Here is a 21279-nt window from a genome sequence, read left to right on the forward strand (position 1 = left end):
GGTGGGGTGGGGGAGTCCGATAAGGGAGTCTTTGGGGGTGAGGGCTATTGGGATTGATACAGCTGCCAAGAGTTCGTAATGAATTGGGTTTCGTGCGTTTTCCTAATACGGCTTTGGAGAGACAAGAGACTAGGATCGTGGGTGGGGGTATATGCTTGTGTTTTCTCTGCCCCTTCTCTTGCGCTTCAGCCGTAATAAATGTCTTCTTACCAGGAAAAAAACAAAAAGATCCTGCGCTGAACCTGCTAAGCTGAGTAGCAGGCTGCGAATCTCTCGTCTGGGGGATGAGGTTGGGCTGGAGTGACCTGGCTTTGCTTTTCCAATCCTCACAATTTATCCTGCGTGGTTCGTGGGGGCCGCCTCTCTCCAAGGACGGATGTGGCTGCAGCCCCCTCCCGCTGGGAAGGAACGCGAAGGAAAGGGAGGGATCTGGGCATTTAGCCCTTTGCCCCTAAAGCATAGCCGGGTATTGAATCATCGATCATCATCAGTGTTGGAAAGCACCTATCCGTGGGTTGTGTGTAATCGTAACGGTGACTGCAACGTAGATGTCATTACAGCGTCCCTGTTTTACGATGGAAGAACTGCTGACCGTGAAAGGTTAACTCAGTTGCTCAATATATTAAGACCTCTGACATTTTATTCTGTGTCGTCGTGCCGGAAATATACTTCTGTTTTGTTAATGCAATATTCTTCGTAGAGGATTACGGTTCTATGGTGAGGGCACACCTCTCCTTGTCTTCAGGAATTATAACATTCTCATTGGTTGAAATGTAATAATGAAATTCCCAGACATTGCCGGTGGAAATGTAAAATGGTTCAGTGTTTTGGAAAACGGTTTGGCAGTTCCTAAAAACGTTAAGTGTACTGTTAGCAAGCCTGCTGCTAGATATATACCCAAGAGAACTGAAAACATGTCCACATAAGAACCTGTACACACATGTTCATAGCAACTTTATTTATGATAACCAAAAAAGGGAAATACCCCAAATGCTCATCAACTGAAGAATTGATAAAATATAGTATACTCATACCCCTGGAGGGAATGGCAACTCACTCCAGTATTCTTTCTTGGAGAATCCCTATGGACAGAGGAGCCTGGTGGGCTACAGCCCATAGGATCGCAGAGTCAGACAGGACTGAAGGACTAAGCACAGCACAGCACAGTGTATTTATACAATGAAATTATTTAGCCATAGAAAGTCATGAGGTACTGAAACATTCTTCAAATGGATGAATGTTGAAAATGTGCTACATGGATGAAGACAAAAAGACCAAATATTGTATGATTCCATTTTTTGGAAAATTCCAGGATATAGAAATCTGTAGAAAAATTTGTTGTTTCCAGGAGCTGTGGACCTGGGGACACTGAGAAAGATAGATAAAGGGTATGGGGTTTCCTTTGGGGATGATGAAAATACTCTGAATTTAATGATGATAACTGCACAAGTCTGAGTATATTAAAACCATGAATTGTACACTTTAAAAGGGTGAGGTTTATGGTATATCTTGAAAAAATGGTATGAGAAAAAACATGTAGTGAGAGGTTAATTGTTAAGAAAGGTCCATAATTTTTCTGTCTAAATCTGGAATAAGGAGCTGTGGGATTTTGGTCCCATGACGGAGTAGCGTGATGAAATACTTGGCCTGTAAGTAGGCAAACTAGACTGAGGCTCACTTGAAGGGATAGAGGGGAGGCCCGCTGAGCTGAAGACTCTGCCTGGACTTGCTGTGATATCAAAACAAAAGTATGTTTTGTTTTTGGTTAGGGTTAGAGAGGACTTCCTAGGTGGCTCAGCAGTAAAGAATCGGCCAGTTTCGATCCCTGGGTCGGGAAAATCCCCTGGAGAAGGAAATGGCAACCCATTCCAGTGTTCTTGCTTATGAAATCCCATGGACAGAAGAGCCTAGCTGGCTACAGTCCGGGTCACAAAAGAGTTGGACATGACTTTGTGACTTTTTTTTTTTTTTTTAAGGTTAGAGAAGTCAAGATCTCAGTGTCATGCAGGAAGTTGTTAGGTATGGTGGAGTACAGGTGTGCACACAGGTGGGTGATGGTGCTGGAGGGGTGGAGGATAAAGCTGGAATGTGTAATGGGCATTTGTAAATCATTTCAAGAGTTTTTCAGGCAGATATTTTTGAAACTCAAAAAGTATCGGATGATAATTTCTTAGGCAGCAGTAGGAAACTAATAAAAAAGATAAAGGTGATGCCCTACATACTACAAATGTCTTTTCTAAATTTGTGGCTTGTCTTTTGACTTTTTTGTGGTTTTTGACATATTTTTTGCAGTTTTACATAGTCAAACATGTCAGACTTAAAAAAGGTATCAGTTCAGTTCAGTCGTTCAGACGTGTCTGACTCTTTGCAACCCCATGAATCACAGCACGCCAGGCCTCCCTGTCCATCACCACCTCCTGGAGTTCACTCAGACTCAACGTCCATCGAGTCAGTGAGGCCATCCAGCCCTCTCATCCTCTGTCGTCCCCTTCTCCTCCTGCCCCCAATCCCTCCCAGCATCAGAGTCTTTTCCAGTGAGTCAACTCTTCGCGTGAGGTGGCCAAAGTACTGGAGTTTCAGCTTTAGCATCATTCCTTCCAAAGAAATCCCAGGGCTGATCTCCTTCAGAATGGACTGGTTGGATCTCCTTGCAGTCCAAGGGACTCGCAAGAGTCTTCTCCAACACTATAGTTCAAAAGCATCAATTCTTCGGCGCTCAGCCTTCTTCACAGTCCAACTCTCACATCAATACATGACCACAGGAAAAACCATAGTCTTGACTAGACGAACCTTTGTTGGCAAAGTAATGTCTCTGCTTTTGAATATGCTATCTAGGTTGGTCATAACTTTACTTCCAAGGAGTAAGCGTCTTTTAACTTCATGGCTGCAATCACTATCTGCAGTGATTTTGGAGACCCAAAAAATAAAGTCTGACACTGTTTCCACTGTTTCCCCATTTATTTCCCATGAAGTGATGGGACCAGATGCCATGATCTTCGTTTTCTGAATGTTGAGCTTTAAGCCAACATTTTCACTCTCCTCTTTCACTTTCATCAAGAGGCTTTTGAGTTCCTCTTCACTTTCTGCCATAAGGGTGGTGTCATCTGCATATCTGAGATGCAGAAATATTGATATTTCTCCCGGCAATCTTGATTCCAGCTTGTGCTTCTTCCAGCCCAGCGTTTCTCATGATGTACTCTGCATATAAGTTAAATAAGCAGAGTGACAATATACAGCCTTGACGTACTCCTTTTCCTATTTGGAACCAGTCTGTTGTTCCATGTCCAGTTTTAACTGTTGCTTCCTGACCTGCATACACATTTCTCAAGAGGCAGATCAGGTGGTCTGGTATTCCCATCTCTTTCAGAATTTTCCAGTTTATTGTGATCCACACAGTCAAAGGCTTTGGCATAATCAATAAAGCAGAAATAGATGTTTTTCTGGAACTCTCTTGCTTTTTCCACGATCCACCAGATGTTGGCAATTTGATTTCTGGTTCCTGTGCCTTTTCTAAAACCAGCTTGAACATCAGGAAGTTCACAGTTCACATATTGCTGAAGCCTGGCTTGGAAAATTTTGAGCATTACTTTACTAGCGTGTGAGATGACTGCAATTGTGCGGTAGTTTGAGCATTCTTTGGCATTGCCTTTCTTTGGAATTGGAATGAAAACTGACCTTTTCCAGTCCTGTGGCCACTGCTGAGTTTTCCAAATTTGCTGGCATATTGAGTGCAGCACTTTGACAGCATCATCTTTGAGGTTTTGAAATAGCTCAACTGGAATTCCATCACCTCCACTAGCTTTGTTCGTAGTGATGCTTTCTAAGGCCCACTTGACTTCACATTCCAGGATGTCTGGCTCTAGGTGAGTGATTACACCATCGTGATTATCTGGGTCGTGAAGATCTTTTTTGTACAGTTCTTCTGTGTATTCTTGCCACCTCTTCTTAATATCTTCTGCTTCTGTTAGGTCCATACCATTTCTGTCCTTTATCGAGCCCCTCTTTGCATGAAATGTTCCCTTGGTATCTCTAATTTTCTTGAAGAGATCTCTAGTCTTTCCCATTCTGTTGTTTTCCTCTATTTCTTTGCACTGGTCACTGAGGAAGGCTTTCTTATCTCTTCTTGCTATTCTTTGGAACTCTGCATTCAGATGCTTATATCTTTCCTTTTCTCCTTTGCTTTTCGCTTCTCTTCTTTTCACAGCTATTTGAGACAGCCATTTTGCTTTTTTGCATTTCTTTTCCATGGGGATGGTCTTGATCCCTGTCTCCTGTACAATGTCATGAACCTCAGTCCATAGTTCATCAGGCACTGTATCTGTCAGATCTAGTCCCTTAAATCTATTTCTCACTTCCACTGTATAATCATAAGGGTATAGGAACCCTTTAAAACCTTACTCTAAAGCTGTGGGCCATGGACCAGAAGCTTCAGCTTCGATAGGGGGCTGTTAGAAGTGCAGACTCTTTCCTCCTCCATACTTACTGCTGCTGCAGATTAATAAGATCCTCACGTGATTCATATGCATATCATGCTTGAGAAGCGTTGCGCAATGGAATTGAACATATCGAGATGAGGTTGCTCTGAACCACTACAAAGGCTTGACTCTATATTAATGTGTTTGAATACGGCAGGGAAAATGGAGAACCTCTTACTGTTTCCTTTCTTTTTTACCTTGTTAGCTACACTTGCAGTGCTGTCGTTTGCTTCCTAAGCTTGCAGCACATACATCACCTAGGAGCTTGTTGGAAATGCTGTATCTCAGGCCCTGCCCAAAGCTTTTAACAAAATATCACTTTGCCAAAAGAGGTTTGTCTAGACAAAGCTGTGGTTTTTCAGGTAGTCACGTACAGAAGTGAGGGCTGAACCATAAAGAAGGCTGAGCACCGAAGAATTGATGCTTTCAAACTGAGGTGCTGGAAAAGACTCTTGAGAGTCCCTTGGACAGCAAGGAGATCAAACCAGTCAATCAATCCTAAAGGAAATCAACCCTGAATATTCATTGGAAGGACTGATGCTGAAGGTGATACTCCAGTGCTTTGGCCACCTGATGTGAAGAGCCAACTCATTGGAAAAGACCCTGATGCTGGGAAAATTTGAGGGCAAGAGAGAAGGGGGTGACAGAGGATGAGATGGTTGGATGGTATCATCAACACAATGGACATGAGTTTGAGCAAGCTCCAGGAGATAGTGAAGGACAGAGAAGCCTGGTGTGCTGCAGTCGTGGGGTTGTGAAGAGTTGGACATGGCTGAGTGACTGAACAACAACAACGGGGTGATTCACATGCTCCCCAAGAACAAGTCATCTGAGAGAGTGCTGAGATGGACGGGAGCGGGAAGCCGCAGCCTCTTACAGCCTCATCCTGGAAGTGCTACACCTTCACACATGCTGTATATTACTAGTCATAGAGACTGACCCCGGTACGGTGTGGGAGGCATCTTCACTCAGATGTGCATACAGAAGGCAGGGTCACTGGGGGTCATCTTGCAGGATGGTTACAACGGGAGGGTTTGGGGAGACAGCTCAGGTTAGGCTCCCAAATTAGGTCAGAAAAGAAAACGGCATGTGTTTGAACAATGTCTGAATGAATGTAGATAGGTTTTTTTCCTCAACATTTTATTATAAACATTTCAAACATAGAAAAGTTGAAATTGTATGTGAAGACCCACATACCCACTACCTAGATTTTATTAGCTTTTATTATATTTACCATGTCTACTTATTTTTTGGACGTGTTTCAGAATGAGTTACATAGATTCGAAAGGCATTTTCAAAGGTGGTATATCAACTGGAAGTGAGGATTGCAGGAGAAACAGAAGGATTCTGAATTTTTAGTATTTCCTAGGATTAACAAGGAGAAGGCAATGGCACCCCACTCCAGTACTCTCGCCTGGAAAATCCCATGGACGGAGGAGCCTGATAGGCTATAGTCCATGGGGTCGCTAAGAGCCGGACATGACTGAGTGACTCCACTTTCACTTTTCACTTTCATGCATTGGAGAAGGAAATGGCAACCCACTCCAGTGTTCTTGCCTGGAGAATCCCAGGGACGGGGAACCTGGTGGGCTGCCGTCTATGGGGTCGCACAGAGCTGGACACGACTGAAGTGACTTAGCAGCAGCAGGATTAACAAGGAAAAGGAACAGGTTTTTATGGGAAGATGTGGTTTAGTTTTGTACCAAAAACTAGGGATCATTTCTTTTTAAAAAACAATGTTGATTTGTTTGGCTGCATCAGGTCTTAGTTGGGGCATGTGAGATCTTTGTTGCGTTGTGTGGCATCATTCGTTGCGGTGTAGATGTGAGATCTTAATTCCACAGCTGGGGATGGAACCCCCTTCCCCTGCATTACAAGGTGGATTCTTAACCACTGGACCACCAGGGAAGTCCCACCTTTATTTCATTTCTGCTGGAAGCCAGTTTGTGATGGTGGTTACCAAGCTCTGGATGCAGTGTATGCGACTGATTAATGAGATGTCTGAGATTTTCTGTTTTTGTTTCCCCATGTCCAGTTTTACAGTCTGTGGCATTGAGGAGTTGTTGTCTGTGGGAACAATGCAATAGATGTAGGGCTTAGCAGGGAGTCAGGGGATGGAGACAGTGATTGGAGAGTCACCACATGGAAACGTGGGTGAATGACCTGATTGGGTTATGCTGCCAGGGGAGAGCTTTGAGATCTAGGAGGGTGACAGAGAGAACCCAGAAGACAATGAGTGAGAATACTTGGATAGGAGGAAGAGCAGGATGTCATGTGATATAGACCACTGCTACTTTGCAGGTTAGTGATATGAGAACTGAAGAGAAGCATTTGGATTGGCAGTTAACGTATTGTTGATTTTAATGGTGAGACTTTAAAATAGTGTAAAAGTAATCACTGGGGGATTTGGGAAGACAACTAGTGTAAACTGTTAGTGAATGAGGAAGTGGCCACTTGACTGGGAACCAGGGTTGAAGGAAGCCTTTTTAGGACTCAGTGGCTTGAGAATGTTTGTCAGCAGAGGAGAGAGAAAGCTAGTAGATTGTGAAAAAAGATACTAACAGAAGGATGGAATGTGGCTTGGGAAGAGGTGGAGTAAGAACTGAGGAAGACCTGAGAAACCCCCTTAAGAGCTAGAGAAGGGGAAATGAAGCTGTTGGGAGGGGAGGGTATTGCAGGAGTTCCAGCTCTTGGTTGATGAAGCAGGAGGCTTTCTGAGGGTAAAAGAAGTGGGATGGGATAGCTGGGAACTCAATATGGTGAATGTTTGAAGCAGGTGCGAGGGAAAAGGAGGCTGTGTAGGAAGCACAGCAGAGACCCATGTGAGAATAAAGCTGAGATTTGTGATGATGGGCCAATACAGGAGCAGAAAGTGCTTTTTAGTGATATTTGGAATAGATTGCTATAAAAATAATTTATAATGTATTTTTCTAACATGTGTGTGTGTGCTCAGTCATATCCAACTCTTTGCAATCCCATGGACTGCAGCCCATCAGGCTTCTCTGTCCATGGGATTATCCCAGCAGGAATACTGGAGTGAGTTGCCATTTCCTTCTCCAGGGGATCTTCCCAACCCAAGGATTGAACCCATGATTTCTGTAGCTCCTGCATTGTCAAGTGGATTCTTTACCACTGAGCCGCCTGGGAAGCCACCTGGGAGTTTTCTAATAATTTTTGTCTAATTCTTGTGGGGGGAAAAAAAAAATTTGTAAAGGGATCTTAGATAGAACCAGGACTACTCAGATTCCTCTGCTGTTTGATTTGTCTGGGCTGGAGATATTTTTGGAGGCGTGGTGGCAAATCACTTTGTAAAGTTAACCATATATCCACTTCTTATGGGACTAGATAGTTCTATGATAAATATGAAGGGAGTTGACTTCAGCCTTCACCTGAGATTTAGGTATTTCTTTTCAAAAGAGAAGAAAGTAAACTTGCATTATTTTAATAAAATTTCCTTTGTCACAAGAATTTTAATTCATAATAGTCTCACTTGTAAAAACCTTTTATCATATTTGTCTATATCATCTTTTAGCATCACCTTTGGCTAGTTTCAGACAGCACATAAAAGGTTTGGAAAGACTTGGGCACATGATAAAATTGGCAACTTGGTTTTAGAACAGCTTCAGCCAGCTTCCTGTGAAACCAAATGCTATTTCACAGAATTAGTGTCATGTTAGGAAGGCGTTGAGCTGCAGACTTTCATTGTTATTGGGAATATTTTTAGATTTGTTCCATTTTGTCCAAAAGGGGGAAAAAAAGCAAAGGCAATCTTTTAAATTAAGACTTAATACAAATAATAATTTTTACTGCTTCACTGAGTTCACTCTTTGTCACCATTTTTAAGGGATAGCTCTGTGAATTTTGACAAATGCATATGATTATGTAAGCACTATCACAATCAAGGTATAAAAATTTAATCCACCTTTTAAAAAAAAAGGACTCTGAGGATAAAATGGAAAAGTATTTTTTCATCTCTAAACCGCATTAAAATTACAGAAAAAGAACTGTGTTATTTTATTTTATTTTTTTTTGAACTGTGTTATTTTAAAAAATATTTTTATGAGCTCATTTGTATAACATATACTTATGTCTATACGTATACATTCAATATTTCAAGTGTGTTTCAGTCAGTTGCAGTCATTCTTTTTATTGCTTAAATGATCTTATATTAAGCCAATGGGAGACCCTACCCCTCTTCTTGGGTTCAGAGTTCTTTTGACATGACCCATTGATATTTGACTGTTTCTTTGATTTCTGGTACAAGATTTGCCAGGCTTGTTATATAGCCTGTCCCAGATGTTATACTCAGCCATTCCATTAAGACATCTTGATTTTGTTTTGTTTTGTTTTAATTAGAGAATTTTATTTAGAAGCTATATGTGTCAGGATCCAGGTAGGAAAATAGAACCTATACTAGTTCGTTAGAATTTGATTTAGGAAAGTAGTTAAATGGGTGTTGGAGATCTGAAGAGGTAAAAAGAGAATATGGAAGTAACTCAGAAGATATGGCAGGGAACAACCTCAGTTCCTGGGGCTGGGGAATAAAGAGGGAGAGATTGTGGAATTAATAGAACCTGGAAACTTGGAAGAATGACCTGTGTCACTGGAACCAAGGAGGCACTGGCATTGGTACTTCCGTGGGAGTTCTTAGGAAACCAGAGGAGTCTGGAGACGGCTGCTGGCCGACACTGCCTGCAGGTTGCCGGGCTTTGCTGGCCTGGCAGTCGCAGAAACTGGAGGCAAGCAAGCACACAGGAAGGATCAAGTCCATTCTCCCCTCCTCTAAGCTGGTGCCCCCTATTGGCAGAATCAAACAGTAAACAAGTGATAAAGAGGAGTGTTTACAGACCTGATCCTGCATCTCAGAGCCAGCTACAGAATGCTGGGTTTGGAGTTGAGGGCCAGATGTTCAGTCAGTCGTATCCACCTCATTGTGACCCCACTGACTGTTGCACGCCAGGCTTCCCTGTCCTTCAGTGTCTTCCGGAGTTTGCTCAGATTCATGTTCATTGAGTTGGTGATGCTGTCCAACCATCTAATCCTCTGCCGCCCCCTTCTCCTTTTGTTTCGGTCTTTCCCAGCATCAGGGTCTCTTCCAATGAGTCGGCTCCTTGTGTTCAGTGGCCAAAGTATTGGAGCTTCAGCTTCAATATCAATCCTTCCAATGAAAATTCAGGGTTGATTTCCTTTAAGATTGACTGGTTTGATCTCCTTGCTGAAGGCTAATAGTTTTTAAGATCACTAGTACAGAAGTTACATTTGGTGTGAGGTGTACTGATTGCTATTGTGTTGTCATTGCTTCTAGACCTTTTAAATGAACAGAGTTATACAAAATGAGCATTTAAGATTTTTTTATTGACGTATAGTTGATTTTCAATGTTGTGACTAAGTATTTTAAAACAAAAATAAATGAGTTCATATTTGTGTTAATTTAAATTTAATGTCATTATTTTTCTTCTTAGATTGTATTTATTACTTTTAAAATTTTTTGCAGCTTTATTGAGGTACAGTTAACAAATGAAATTGTAATATATTGAAAGCATACAACATGATAATTTGCTATATGTGTATGTTGTGAAAGGATTCTCACCATCAAGAATTAACACATTCATTGCACCTCACATATTTATCTTTTTTTTTTTAATGAGAATACTTAAGTTCTATTCTCTTAGCTAATTAGCTAGTTTTAATCACTTACGATACAGTGTTATCAAAAAATATGGAAAGTTTCACAAATTTGCGTGTCATCCTTGTGCAGGGGGCATAATAATCTCTGTTATCATTCCAATTTTAGTATATGTGCTGCTGAAGTGAGCACTGTATTTATTACTTTTATATGAAATCTTGGTTTCTTAACAATATTAAGGTAATTACAAATACTCATATTAATTCAGTCTTGCAATAACATATAAAATAACTTTAAAATAATGCCAGGTTCCAACTCGGGCATGACAGCGTGAGGAGCTCTTGTGGGCCCAGTCCTCCATGAAACTGGTGAAAAATATTTTTAAAACAACCATATTAAAGTCTCTGGAAATCGTCTCAGGGAATTTAATTTAGCAAACGAAGAAACATTTATGATAGAAGATGTACTCAAACTCAGTAAGAGTAGTGAGATTCTGTGGGATCCTCCACCTCTCCCACCCCGGCTCAGTGATACAGAAACTCCATTCCAGACTGGATGGCAAATAAAACAAAGCTGCTGGCTCCCCAGGTCCCAGCCATCCTGGGAGAACAGCACGTCAGCATTGCTCATCTCGCCCCCAGCTACTGTTGCAGAGGCCACAGACCGGGCTAGCGCGGTTAGTAGCTGTGTTTCTACCCCAACCCTGACCCTCCCTGTGGAATGGGGGCTTTACCTTGAGCAGGACACCGGGGCTCTGATCACCCTTTCCCTGGCTTGGAGGCGAGCTGGGAAGGCCTGAGGTTCCTGTCTTCCCTCTTCCAGGTGCTCAGCTCTTAAAGCATGGGTGACTCACAGAAGCACACCCTTGTCCCCAACCCAACTGCAGAATGTGGCTCAGACATTTTTCTCTGGAGGCGGAAGCTGTAAAACCAGTAGGTCCTGATGTTTTCCCAAAGGAACTGACTTTATTTGCATCAGAATATGGCTAACCTGAAGCCTGGGGATGTTCTCAGAAATTTAGAGGTAGTTGTGAAAGGCAGTTGGGAGGAGATTGGTAGATTCATTGCAAATAAAGACTAAAACTGTAGGCTAGCTAGTTAGCTGGAGAGAACTGGGGGAAAAGATAGCTGGGAGGAGCCGATTGGAGTCAGAACACATTTCAGACACAGACTTTGGGAGGTGTCCCTTCCAAGGACCCCAAATGTGATTGGATTGGTTTGTGGAACAATTCACATCCCAGGGTCTTGTTGAAATAGTAGAGAAATTAGCTGGAAATTTGTGGAGTTTAACAGCTCCACAAATATTTATATATACTCAGTAAAGAAATTAAAAAGCTGCATTAGAAAATACTCACTGGCTGCAAAAGCAGTAAAGGAAGAATAGAGGCACAAAACCAAATATGAGATATAGAAAACAAAAAGTAAAATGGCAGATGTAAATCCAACTATATCAATAATAGCATCAACTGTGAATAGGTTAAACAGTCCAGTCAAAGACAGGGATTGTCAGACTGGATTAAAAAAAAAAGATTCAACTCTGTGCTCTGTGAGAGAATAGAAAAAAATATATATGTATTGATCTCTACCCCAGGTTTTTGGCATAGGTCTCTTGGAAACCCTTGTAATTTCCTAAGTCATAAGTGGAAGAAGCCAGTCACAATTTATACCACAAATCACATATTGTATGATATATGCTACCACTTCTATGAAGTGCCCAGAGTATCCATATCTATAGAGATAGAGTAGTGGTGGTGCAGGGCTGTGGAATGGCAGACAGGAGGGTGTAGCTGATGGAAACAGTTTCCTTTTGAGGTTTGAAATGTTCTGCAATTGATTGTGGTGATGATCACATATAGTGCTTTCGTATATCTGGATATACTAAAAACCATTGACTTGCACAGTTTAAATGAGCAGATTGTATGGTAGTAAATGATGTCTCAATGAAGCAAGTAATAATACCTGTATTTTGACCAAGAGTTAACTCATGGGTGGAGTTTAGGTTTCTTTACAGTTTACCTGGTCCTTGGAATATATTCCACTGAGAATGTACAAAGTAATACGATTTAAAAGTCATTAGGAATAATTCTTTTTTATGTATGGTTATGTTTCCAACTGGATGTTTAGTTATCTCATCAGTTGATTTTTCCTGTAGTAAAAAACAACTCCGAGTTGTAGCTTAACAGCAGTGAATGTTTCCTGCTCACGTTCTGTGTGGTCGCTGCAGGGGCTCATCTTCAGGTCCTGGGCTGGGTTCAAATGACAGCTCCTATGTGGAATATGCTGGTCTCAAGGTGGAGGGCAGGGGTGCAAAAGAGTTATTAGAATTTGTGTTGACTTCTAAGTCCTTTATTTAACACCTGCATGCTGTCACTTACCCGTATTTCTCTGTTTTGCATACAAGGTTAAATTACATTTTTAAAATATGTGAATTTATACCTGTTCCTCCAGTTTACATCCACCATGCACAATTCATCTTCATCTTTTTCTAGTCAATATATTATCCTTTTCCATGTGAAAATACTGGTTCTCAGTAATACTGTTTTATTTATTGATTTCCTTTATTCTATAATACACACAAAATAGTTGAAAACTTAAAACACTAATATTACTGATAGCATGTTATTAATTTAATATTTCTTTGCATTTCTTTACCTTTAGAAGGTATACCGTTAAGGATATCCTTCAGAAGATTGTTGAAGAGTTACTTGAATTAATTTTTTTGTATATGTGTGGTTATCAATTTGTCAGAGTTTTTTTTTTTAAGGTACAGTTTGAATTCAAACTAAAATTTTCACATAAATTTAAGGACTATACGGTCTTTTGTTTAGCCCTGCTGGGCGGCTTGCAGGATCTTTGTTCCCCAGCCAGGGATGGAACTCGTGCACCCTGCAGTGGAAGTGAGGAATTCCCGGGCTGTGGGGGTTTTAAGTCATTATTCTTTCTGCTGTTGTTGATTATTTGCTTACGGTTTATCTACCTCCTCTGTGGCATGTAAACTCCGTGGGGCCTCCCCTGTTTGTCCACACACTGCAGTGCTTGGTTAATCGTGGGTCCTTGAACACATTTGTTGAAATAAATGAGTGAAACGTGTGTGTGCGCTGACGCTCAATCGTGTCCAGTTCTTTGCGACCCCATGGACTGTAGCCCACCAGGCTTCTCTGTCCATAGGAGTTTTCAGAAAAGAATACTGGAGTGGGTTGCCACGCCGTCCTCCAGGAGATCTTTCCAAACCGAGGGATTGAACCCACATCTCCTGCGTCTCATGCATTGCAAGCGGATGTTTTATCACGGAGCCGCCTGGGAAACCTCTTATTCCATTATTCTTGTATCCCTCATCTCCCATTATGAAAATACTAATTTCCAATCACACCAGTGTAATCATTCATTAGCAGTACCAACAATGTTGATAATTATTAATATGGTTACTGAAAAATTCATTTGGGGGAGTCTACAGACTATTTACCTCAGTTGTAATGTTGGTCAGATTACTGTGCTTTATACTCACTCGTAAGAATTTCCTTCTGTGAAGTTGTCTTATCAATTCAATATTTAGTGTTTATTTTATTTTGCTTCTTTTCAGGGATTTAAAAATACGTCATTATCTTTCATAATTATGTAAAATGTTCATAATTATTCTAAAGTCAAGTGTACAAAACAGGATGTATTTAGGGGAAGTCTACCTTGTGCCCCATAGCTTTGATTTTTAACTTTTTGTTATGAAACTTGTGACACATTCATTTTGTAAAAGTAGAGAAACTAGTGTAATAAAATCCTCAGATACCATCACTCATCTTCAGCAACTATCAGGTTATTGTTAGTCAAGTTATTGTTCATTAGACACCCAATCACTTGTCACACTGTTAATTATAGTAGTTTAAAAATAGGTTTTAATATTTGTTTAGGATAGTCTTGAGGGCAAGTTGGTATTTTAAGAGAGGCAATCTGCTCTACTAGGAGAAAGATAATTCGTGAAAGTTCTGTAGATGGTAAGAAGTTATGTGGTCCAGAGCTATCAGGAAGGATTTGGCCTTTTAATAGGGCCAAAGACAGTTCATTCACACATTCTGAGAAGACAGGGACAGATTGCTAACTTCAGAAAGTAGGAAGACAGTTTCTGTCTGAATGCTGCTTTGTGTGTGTGCGTGAAGGATGAGATAAAGTTACCAGTTGATGAGTGAGGGGTGTCATCATAAGAGGATGCTGGAGGTCTGAGGGGACAAGAAGGTGAAGTATTAGTAGTTGCTGTGCAGAGTGGGATGAACATACTGAGGAAGGGTGGTATGGTTGTTAGGCAGTGCTGAGTATCTGCTTGTGTGAAACCAGAGAGCTTGTGTTTCTCTCCACTGATACTTAGGTGAAGTGCAGATGGGAAGTCAGTGGGTAGTTGGTTTTTGCAGGGTGAGTACATCTGAGGGAGAGTGGTAAGGGATGAAGGTGTTGGAAAGCTGAGTAAGGAAGGAGAGAGGAGAGGGAGGGTAGAGAGGCAGTAAAAATGTGAGGGGGCTTTGGAGAATCAGTAGGAAAGGACAGAAACCAAGGACGTTCTGGGGATTTAGGTGTCGGTTCAGCATTGCTGGGGTGAGTCAGCTTCAACTCTTGTCTTTTCACTTCTTTTTAATTAAGATTCAAATTCTTTGTTAGAGAGAAACAACTGAGTCAAATGCCACTTAATTGGGGGAAGGAAGGTAGTTAATAATCAGAGGAATTTGCTTGATTGAGAAATCTGGTTGTTAGGGTGTGAAGTTTGCTCGTTTCTGTATTGCTCTAGTTGCTATATTATGTAAAGGAGATGCTACTTGCCCAGCTTGTATAATGTCATGTGGAATAACTGCATGCTTTGAAAACAAAGTGTTATGAAACTGGTAAGCAGTGCAGTTAAGCTCAGATGGTGATAATTAAATTCTCAGTGACTACAACTGCCAGTGAATTTCTTTGTGAAACCATATTTGAAGATTTGAAGATCCTATTTAAGCTTAAAATTAAACTATAAAGCTCAAAGTAAAATAGCTCAATTTATGGGATAAAAGTACATATATTAAAATAGCCTGAGAAGTTTTGAGTTGATCTTGTTTCTTATCAGACTATATTGGCTTATGCAAATGATTAGAGTGAAAGCTGTAGAAATTAATGTCATAGCTAGATTTTCTTCTTTGAGTGGTAATTATTTTACCTAATTTTCTGATACTGCTTGAGACCCTATGGACGGGCCCTGCCATCCATGGGATTCTCCAGGTAAGAGTATTGGAGTGGGTTGCCATTTCCTTCTCCAGGGGGTCTTCCCAACCCAGGGATCGAACCCGGGTCTCTCGCATTGGGCTGCCAGAAGAAAGCTTAGCCATAGCAGAAAGTAGAATGTAAAAAAACCTAGGGGTGTGGCAGGCAAAGAAGTTGAGTATTGAAGACGTTTGCATTTGAAGTCAAGTTTAATAGTAAAAGACTTCCCTGGTGGCTCAGAAGGTAAAAGCATCTGCCTGCAATGCGCGAGACCCAGGTTCATCCCTGGGTTGGGAAGACTCCCTGGAGAAGGAAATGGCAACTCACTCCAATACTCTTGCCCAGAGAATCCCATGGACAGCAGAGCCTGGTCCATGGGGTCTCAAAGAGTTGAACACGACTGAGCAACTTCACTTTTCACTTAATAGTAAAATATCAACTACAAGTTGCAAAGCTGTTGAGATAAGTAAATACTACTCTTAACAATGGCAAAGAACTAATTGCGCTGCACTCATTAAATTAGTAGTGATGGGTTAGGGATTGGAGAGGGGTAAAGGAATTGAATGTCGCCGGTTTTGCTAATTGTCTGGACATAGTAGATATTATCATTTGTTATTGAATATACTTGGCATAATACACAAGAATAGTTAATAACTGCTTTGTTCTCGGACGCACAGTTTACCGTGTATCTGCATCAGTTTTAATAACGAGTGATTTTAGAGTGGGGTCCCATTGCTTTTTGTCTCTTGACTTTTTCCATGCTTACACCTGCCTCTATATCAGCTTTTCAGAATGACGTAAGGATGTTAGTAAAAGTGAATTTACTTTCCTTTTTTCCCTTAGGAGCAGCCACCATATCCTAGTTACAATTCTAACTATTGGAATTCTGCTGCCCGACCTCGGGCTCCTTACCCAAGTACATACCCTGTAAGACCGGAAATGCAAAGCCAGGTATGATCTGAAATTGATAAACTTTCTGAATTTTCTCTTGATGATCTGATTTATTTTCAGAACCTGTGGAGATTTTATAGTAAAGATGTGTGGGGTTTTGTTATGTAATGGAGTCTATCTTAATCATTTTAACATTTTTAACGCAGAGGTAGGGAAATATCTAGGCAGATACTATGTAAGGCAGAAGTGGCTTGACTCATGATAGATTATTTCTCAGGACCTGGAAACAACAAATGCAAAATGTACCTATTTCTAAAAATTTGTTACTTTATGGAGCTATAATTGACATATAATGTTATTATTACTTTTAGGTGTATAATGTAAAGATTCAGTATTTGTTTACTTTCTAAAATGATCACCACATAAGTCTAGTTAACATCTGTTACCATACATAGTTACAAAGTTTTGTTTTCTGTGATCAAAGAAGTTTTTAATGTATTGTTTTTGGCTGCAGCCGGGTCTTCCTTGCTACGCAGGCTTTCCCTAATTGTGGAGAGCAGGGTCTGCTCTCTAGTTGTGTGTGGCACGTGGGCTTCTCATTGCAGTGGTTTCTGTTGCAATGAACAAGCTCTAGGCTGCCAGGGCTTCAGTAGTTGTAGTTTCTGGGCTCAGTAGTTGTGGTGCAGGGGCTTAGTTGCTCTGTGGCATGTGGGATCTTCCCGGATCAGGGATCGAACCCATGTCCCCTGCAGGGGCAGGCAGATTCTTTACCACTGAGCCACCAGGAAAGCCTCTGTGATGAAAACTTTTGAGAAAAACTCTCTCAGTCAGTTTTTAAATGTAAAATGCAGTATCTAACTATAGTTGCTAGAGTACATGTTGCGTTCTGTGGTTTATTTATTTTATAACTGGAAGTTTGTACCCTTTGACCACCAACCCACTGCTCTACCTCTGGAACCACCAGTCTGTTGTCTGTATCTGTGAGTTGGCTTTTTTTGTTTGTTCGTTTGTTTTTTAGATTTTACACATAAATGAGATCACATAGTATTTGTCTGTGCATCACATTTAACTTAACGCCTTCGAGGTCCATCCGTGTTGTCCCAGTGGCAAGATTTCCTTGGTTTTTTGCTTAAATAATACTCCATTGTGTGTGTATATATCTGTCTCCCTTTTTTTCATTCATTCATCCACTGCTGGACATTTAGGCTGTTTCTGTGTCTTGGCTATTTAAATAATGCTGCAGTGAACATGGGGGTACTGATAACTTTTTAAGTTGGTGTTTTTGTTCCCTTTGAACGTATTCCCAGAAATGGAATTGCTGGATCATACGGTAGTTCTGATTTTAGTTTTTGACGCATCTCCATACTGTTTTCCATAGTGGCTGTCCCAGTTTACCTTCCCATCAGCAGTACACAAGAGTTCCTTTTCTCAGCATCCTCACCCAGTACTTATTGTCTTTTTGAGCATAGCCATTCTAGAATGGGTGAGGTGGCGTGTCACTGTGGCTTTGATTTGCATTTTCCTGGTGATTAGGGATATTGAGCACCTTTTCATGTACCTGCTGGCCATCTTGTATGTCTTCTTTGGGAAAATGTCTATTCAGATCCTCTGCCCATTTAAAAAAAGTTTTTGTGTATGATGGCCCATGGCTTGCAGGATCTTGGTTCCCCAATCAGGGATTGAAGCTGAAGTTATATTTATGTATCATATGTGTTTTTATGCTTTTACTACTTGTATATGCATTTTTATAGTACAATTTAACATTTTTAAAACATTTTATTTTAAAATATTATCAAGTTTTTAAACTTGATGTAAGTGGTTTCATCCTAGCATTCTCTTGCAGCTTGCTTTTTTTAACTCAGCATTGTTTTTCCCTTTTCTATTGTATGACATACGAGACAAGCATATCCCTACTGTGTGGAATTGGTGGGTTTGGGTATGTACATCTTTATTTAATACAACCAGATTACTTTTCACAGTGATTAGAGAGCCAAGAACTTCTTTATTTTCTTTGCTGCCAACCTGCTCTTCAGAAGATTTAAAAACTCTGAAACATCTCTGAACTGTGATCATTTGATTATGCTTAGTCATGGTCTGTAAGGATTGCAAGGCTAATACATGTTCTTCTGACTCTGATTGTTGTAATCATGCATGTTGTAGCTCTGATCTATTGACCCAGAGGGTACTTAGGAAAAGTATGGTAAACACACAGGTTTTCTAGTAATGATTGTGGTGGGGGTTTTTGGTTCGTTTGCCTGACTGGGGATCAAACTCTGTGCTGAGGCTCAGAGTCTTAACCACTGGGCCAGCGAGGAAGTCCCTGTGGTAGTTTTTTTCTGTTGTTGTTTGTTTAAAACCCTCTCATTGGTCACAAATGCAACTTGTTTTTCTAAAGCTGCTTTCCCCACATATCTAAAGGAGGAAAGACAGATGTTTCACATTGATTTTCTAATAAAGAAGATAATTCTCCTGACTTCTGGAAGATTTCACCACAGAACGCTGAGTGCCTGGGAATAGAAATGCTCAGAGAAAGACAACTGAAGTCTTCTTCATTCTAAATGTTCTAAGTTGAGAAATCATGATGCAAAAGGACTTTGGTCAGAACCTGTAATAACCTGTTCATTTAATTTAAAGGAGAACTGGATTGTCAAATATAGCTTATTAAGTACCGTGGTTTGGAGCTCTTGTGAGACAAGAATTGGACCAGTTCTATAAGTAGAGATGATGCTTGAGGAAATGACCAGTGGATGATGATAAACTGGGCAGTTCCAAAAGCAAGTGTCAGGAGAAACTCAAGGTGATGTTGACTGCTGATAATTATGAAGGCTTGGAGTCCTTTTGTGGTGAAGCTTTCCATGTTTTTCGAGATAACCAAAACAGGAGGAATCGTGGTGTTGCTAATGGAAAAGTAATTTTTCCCACTTGGATTGGGTCTGTTTGCTGTTGATAGTCATATATTACCAAATGGAAAGGGAATCCATTAACAGTGTATCACTTTCTGGGTGAGAGACCTGGCTACTTTTCTCCCCTTTGGATTCTACATCTATAAGCAGTCCATCAATTGTAAAACCAACTTTTGGAAGAAGTATTTCCTCCCGGATAATCTTCAGCTTGCAGTGAGACACCATATGGTGTGACAGTATTTTGACTTTCAAATGCTGAGTCATATTTACATTTACCTCTAGAACAAAAGCAGCACTTGGAATATGTTTTGAGTTTTAAGAGCTCCAGTCTCTTGATTTTTCTGGAATCCAGAATGAGACGTCTTACAGAAATTCAATGACTGTCAGAGATTTTGTTTAATTCTCCTTATAGTGGATCAGTTTCAGATTTTATCTGTTGCCATATCAGCTGACAGGTTTCAAATCCCAGCTTGCTGTCTTTAGATACAAGTTTCCCTTTATGAAAAAAATTGGACTAGATGGAAGTAGCTATGGTCTGTGCAGCCCACCAGTTTCTAGACATACTTGGGATTTTGTGACATTTTTAATAGCATAATTTTTTTTCTATAAAAATAATACAACTTTATTACTAAATACTTGGGAAATAAAAGAGAGACAAGCCACTCTGTCATCATAATATGTCCATATTCTGGTAAATTTGTTTTCAGCCTTCTCCCAGTTATATTTATCCAGTTTTAAACTTATTTTACATATACTTTTTAATATTACTTTTTGGTTATCTTATGTACTTGTTACAGGGTGAAATAACAAGAACTCTCTTTTTTTTTTTTTTAATAACGGAAATTTTCAAACATAATCCAAAGTAATGGGATAGCACAGTGATCTCCCATGTACCCCTTACTCAGCTTCAGCAAGTATCATCAATACATGGCCCTCATGTTTCACCCATGTCCTTAATGTGCTTTGAAGAAAATTCCGAATATCACATTATTTCTCTTGTAAATACTTAAGTATATATCTTTAATATACAGGGTCGTTTTTAAAACATTACCACAATGCCATTATTAAAGCTTAAAGAAATAAACACTAAAAATAATTCTTTAATGTCAATAGATGTCTGGTCAATTCTACAATGAATTTTAAGACGGAATAAAATTCCTTCAATGAATAGCCTATAACTGACCTAATCATTCCATCAGTGCAGGACGTGTAGGTTGCTTTCAATACTGCGTGATGGTGAATCATACTCTGATGAACAAATCCATGCTTATAACTTTTTCTCTAATTGAATCATTTCCTTAGGAAATGATTCCCTTAGGGAAAGTCCCTTAGGAAGGACTTCTAGAAGTTGAATAACGGTACAAAGTCACATTCTTTTTTTTTTAATCGTCTTCAGCTGTGTATGTTGTATAAGGGATTTTATTTTTTTTGGTGAGGGGAGTGTGCCCTGCAGCATGGGGGGTCTTAGTTCCCCCGCCAGGGATTGAGTCCATGCCCCCTGAGATGGGAATGCGAGGCTTAACCACAGGACTGCCAGGGAAGTCCCTGTCCCTCTTTTTGATGTGGTAGACTTGGAATCAGATTTAAATTTCATTTTCTTTAATCATTAACAACTGTAGAAGGTATCAGGATTCTACTCTTTTAATTGAGGTATAGTTGACATTTAGTATTCATTTCAGATGTAGAACATAATGATTTGATATTTGTGTACATTATCAAATGATCACCACAATAAGTCTATTTTATTATCACAAGCTTCTTCTTCTACCTAAAATGGGAAAGACTGTCTAGTTTTAGAAGGATGAGTCCAGGAAAAGTTGATTTCATTTTTACCATCTTACAAGGTAGAGTAGAAATTAACGGAAAACCTGAAGGTAATCATTTAAAGTTTAGCTTTAGTCTTATTTGGATTACTAAACTGAGGATTCTAGGTATCAATAATAGTCTGGATAGCTGATATAAAACTGCAGGAAGCAGTATGTGAGGAATTTGTCTCTGTCCGCTGTAATTTGGGAAGCAGTGTGAGACAGTACAAAAAACAAGGCTTGGAATCAGATCAGGTTCATTTCCTGGCCTTGCCATAATTATACTAACAACAATGGTATTATAAAAATTATCAGTTATTGAGCATACCATGTACCAGACACTGTACTGAGCACTTTATATATGTC

General features: G+C 40.1%; 1 protein-coding gene and 1 non-coding gene across 2 annotated transcripts in view; one reads left to right on the plus strand and one right to left on the minus strand.

Annotated features, from left to right (window-relative positions):
• Nucleotides 1-21279, plus strand: part of BAG4 (BAG cochaperone 4) — a 30803-nt gene that overhangs the window by 352 nt on the left and 9172 nt on the right. Inside the window, exon 2 of the mRNA XM_061404481.1 lies at nucleotides 16158-16265. Coding sequence (XP_061260465.1) covers nucleotides 16158-16265 — 108 coding nt within the window. The remainder of the gene's footprint in view (nucleotides 1-16157; nucleotides 16266-21279) is intronic.
• On the minus strand, nucleotides 10189-10293 carry LOC133240170 (U6 spliceosomal RNA). The gene has a single exon (XR_009734150.1). It is a non-coding gene; the product is annotated as a U6 spliceosomal RNA (small nuclear RNA).

This window comes from Bos javanicus, chromosome 27, assembly GCF_032452875.1.
Source record: "Bos javanicus breed banteng chromosome 27, ARS-OSU_banteng_1.0, whole genome shotgun sequence".
Taxonomy (NCBI): domain Eukaryota; kingdom Metazoa; phylum Chordata; class Mammalia; order Artiodactyla; family Bovidae; genus Bos; species Bos javanicus.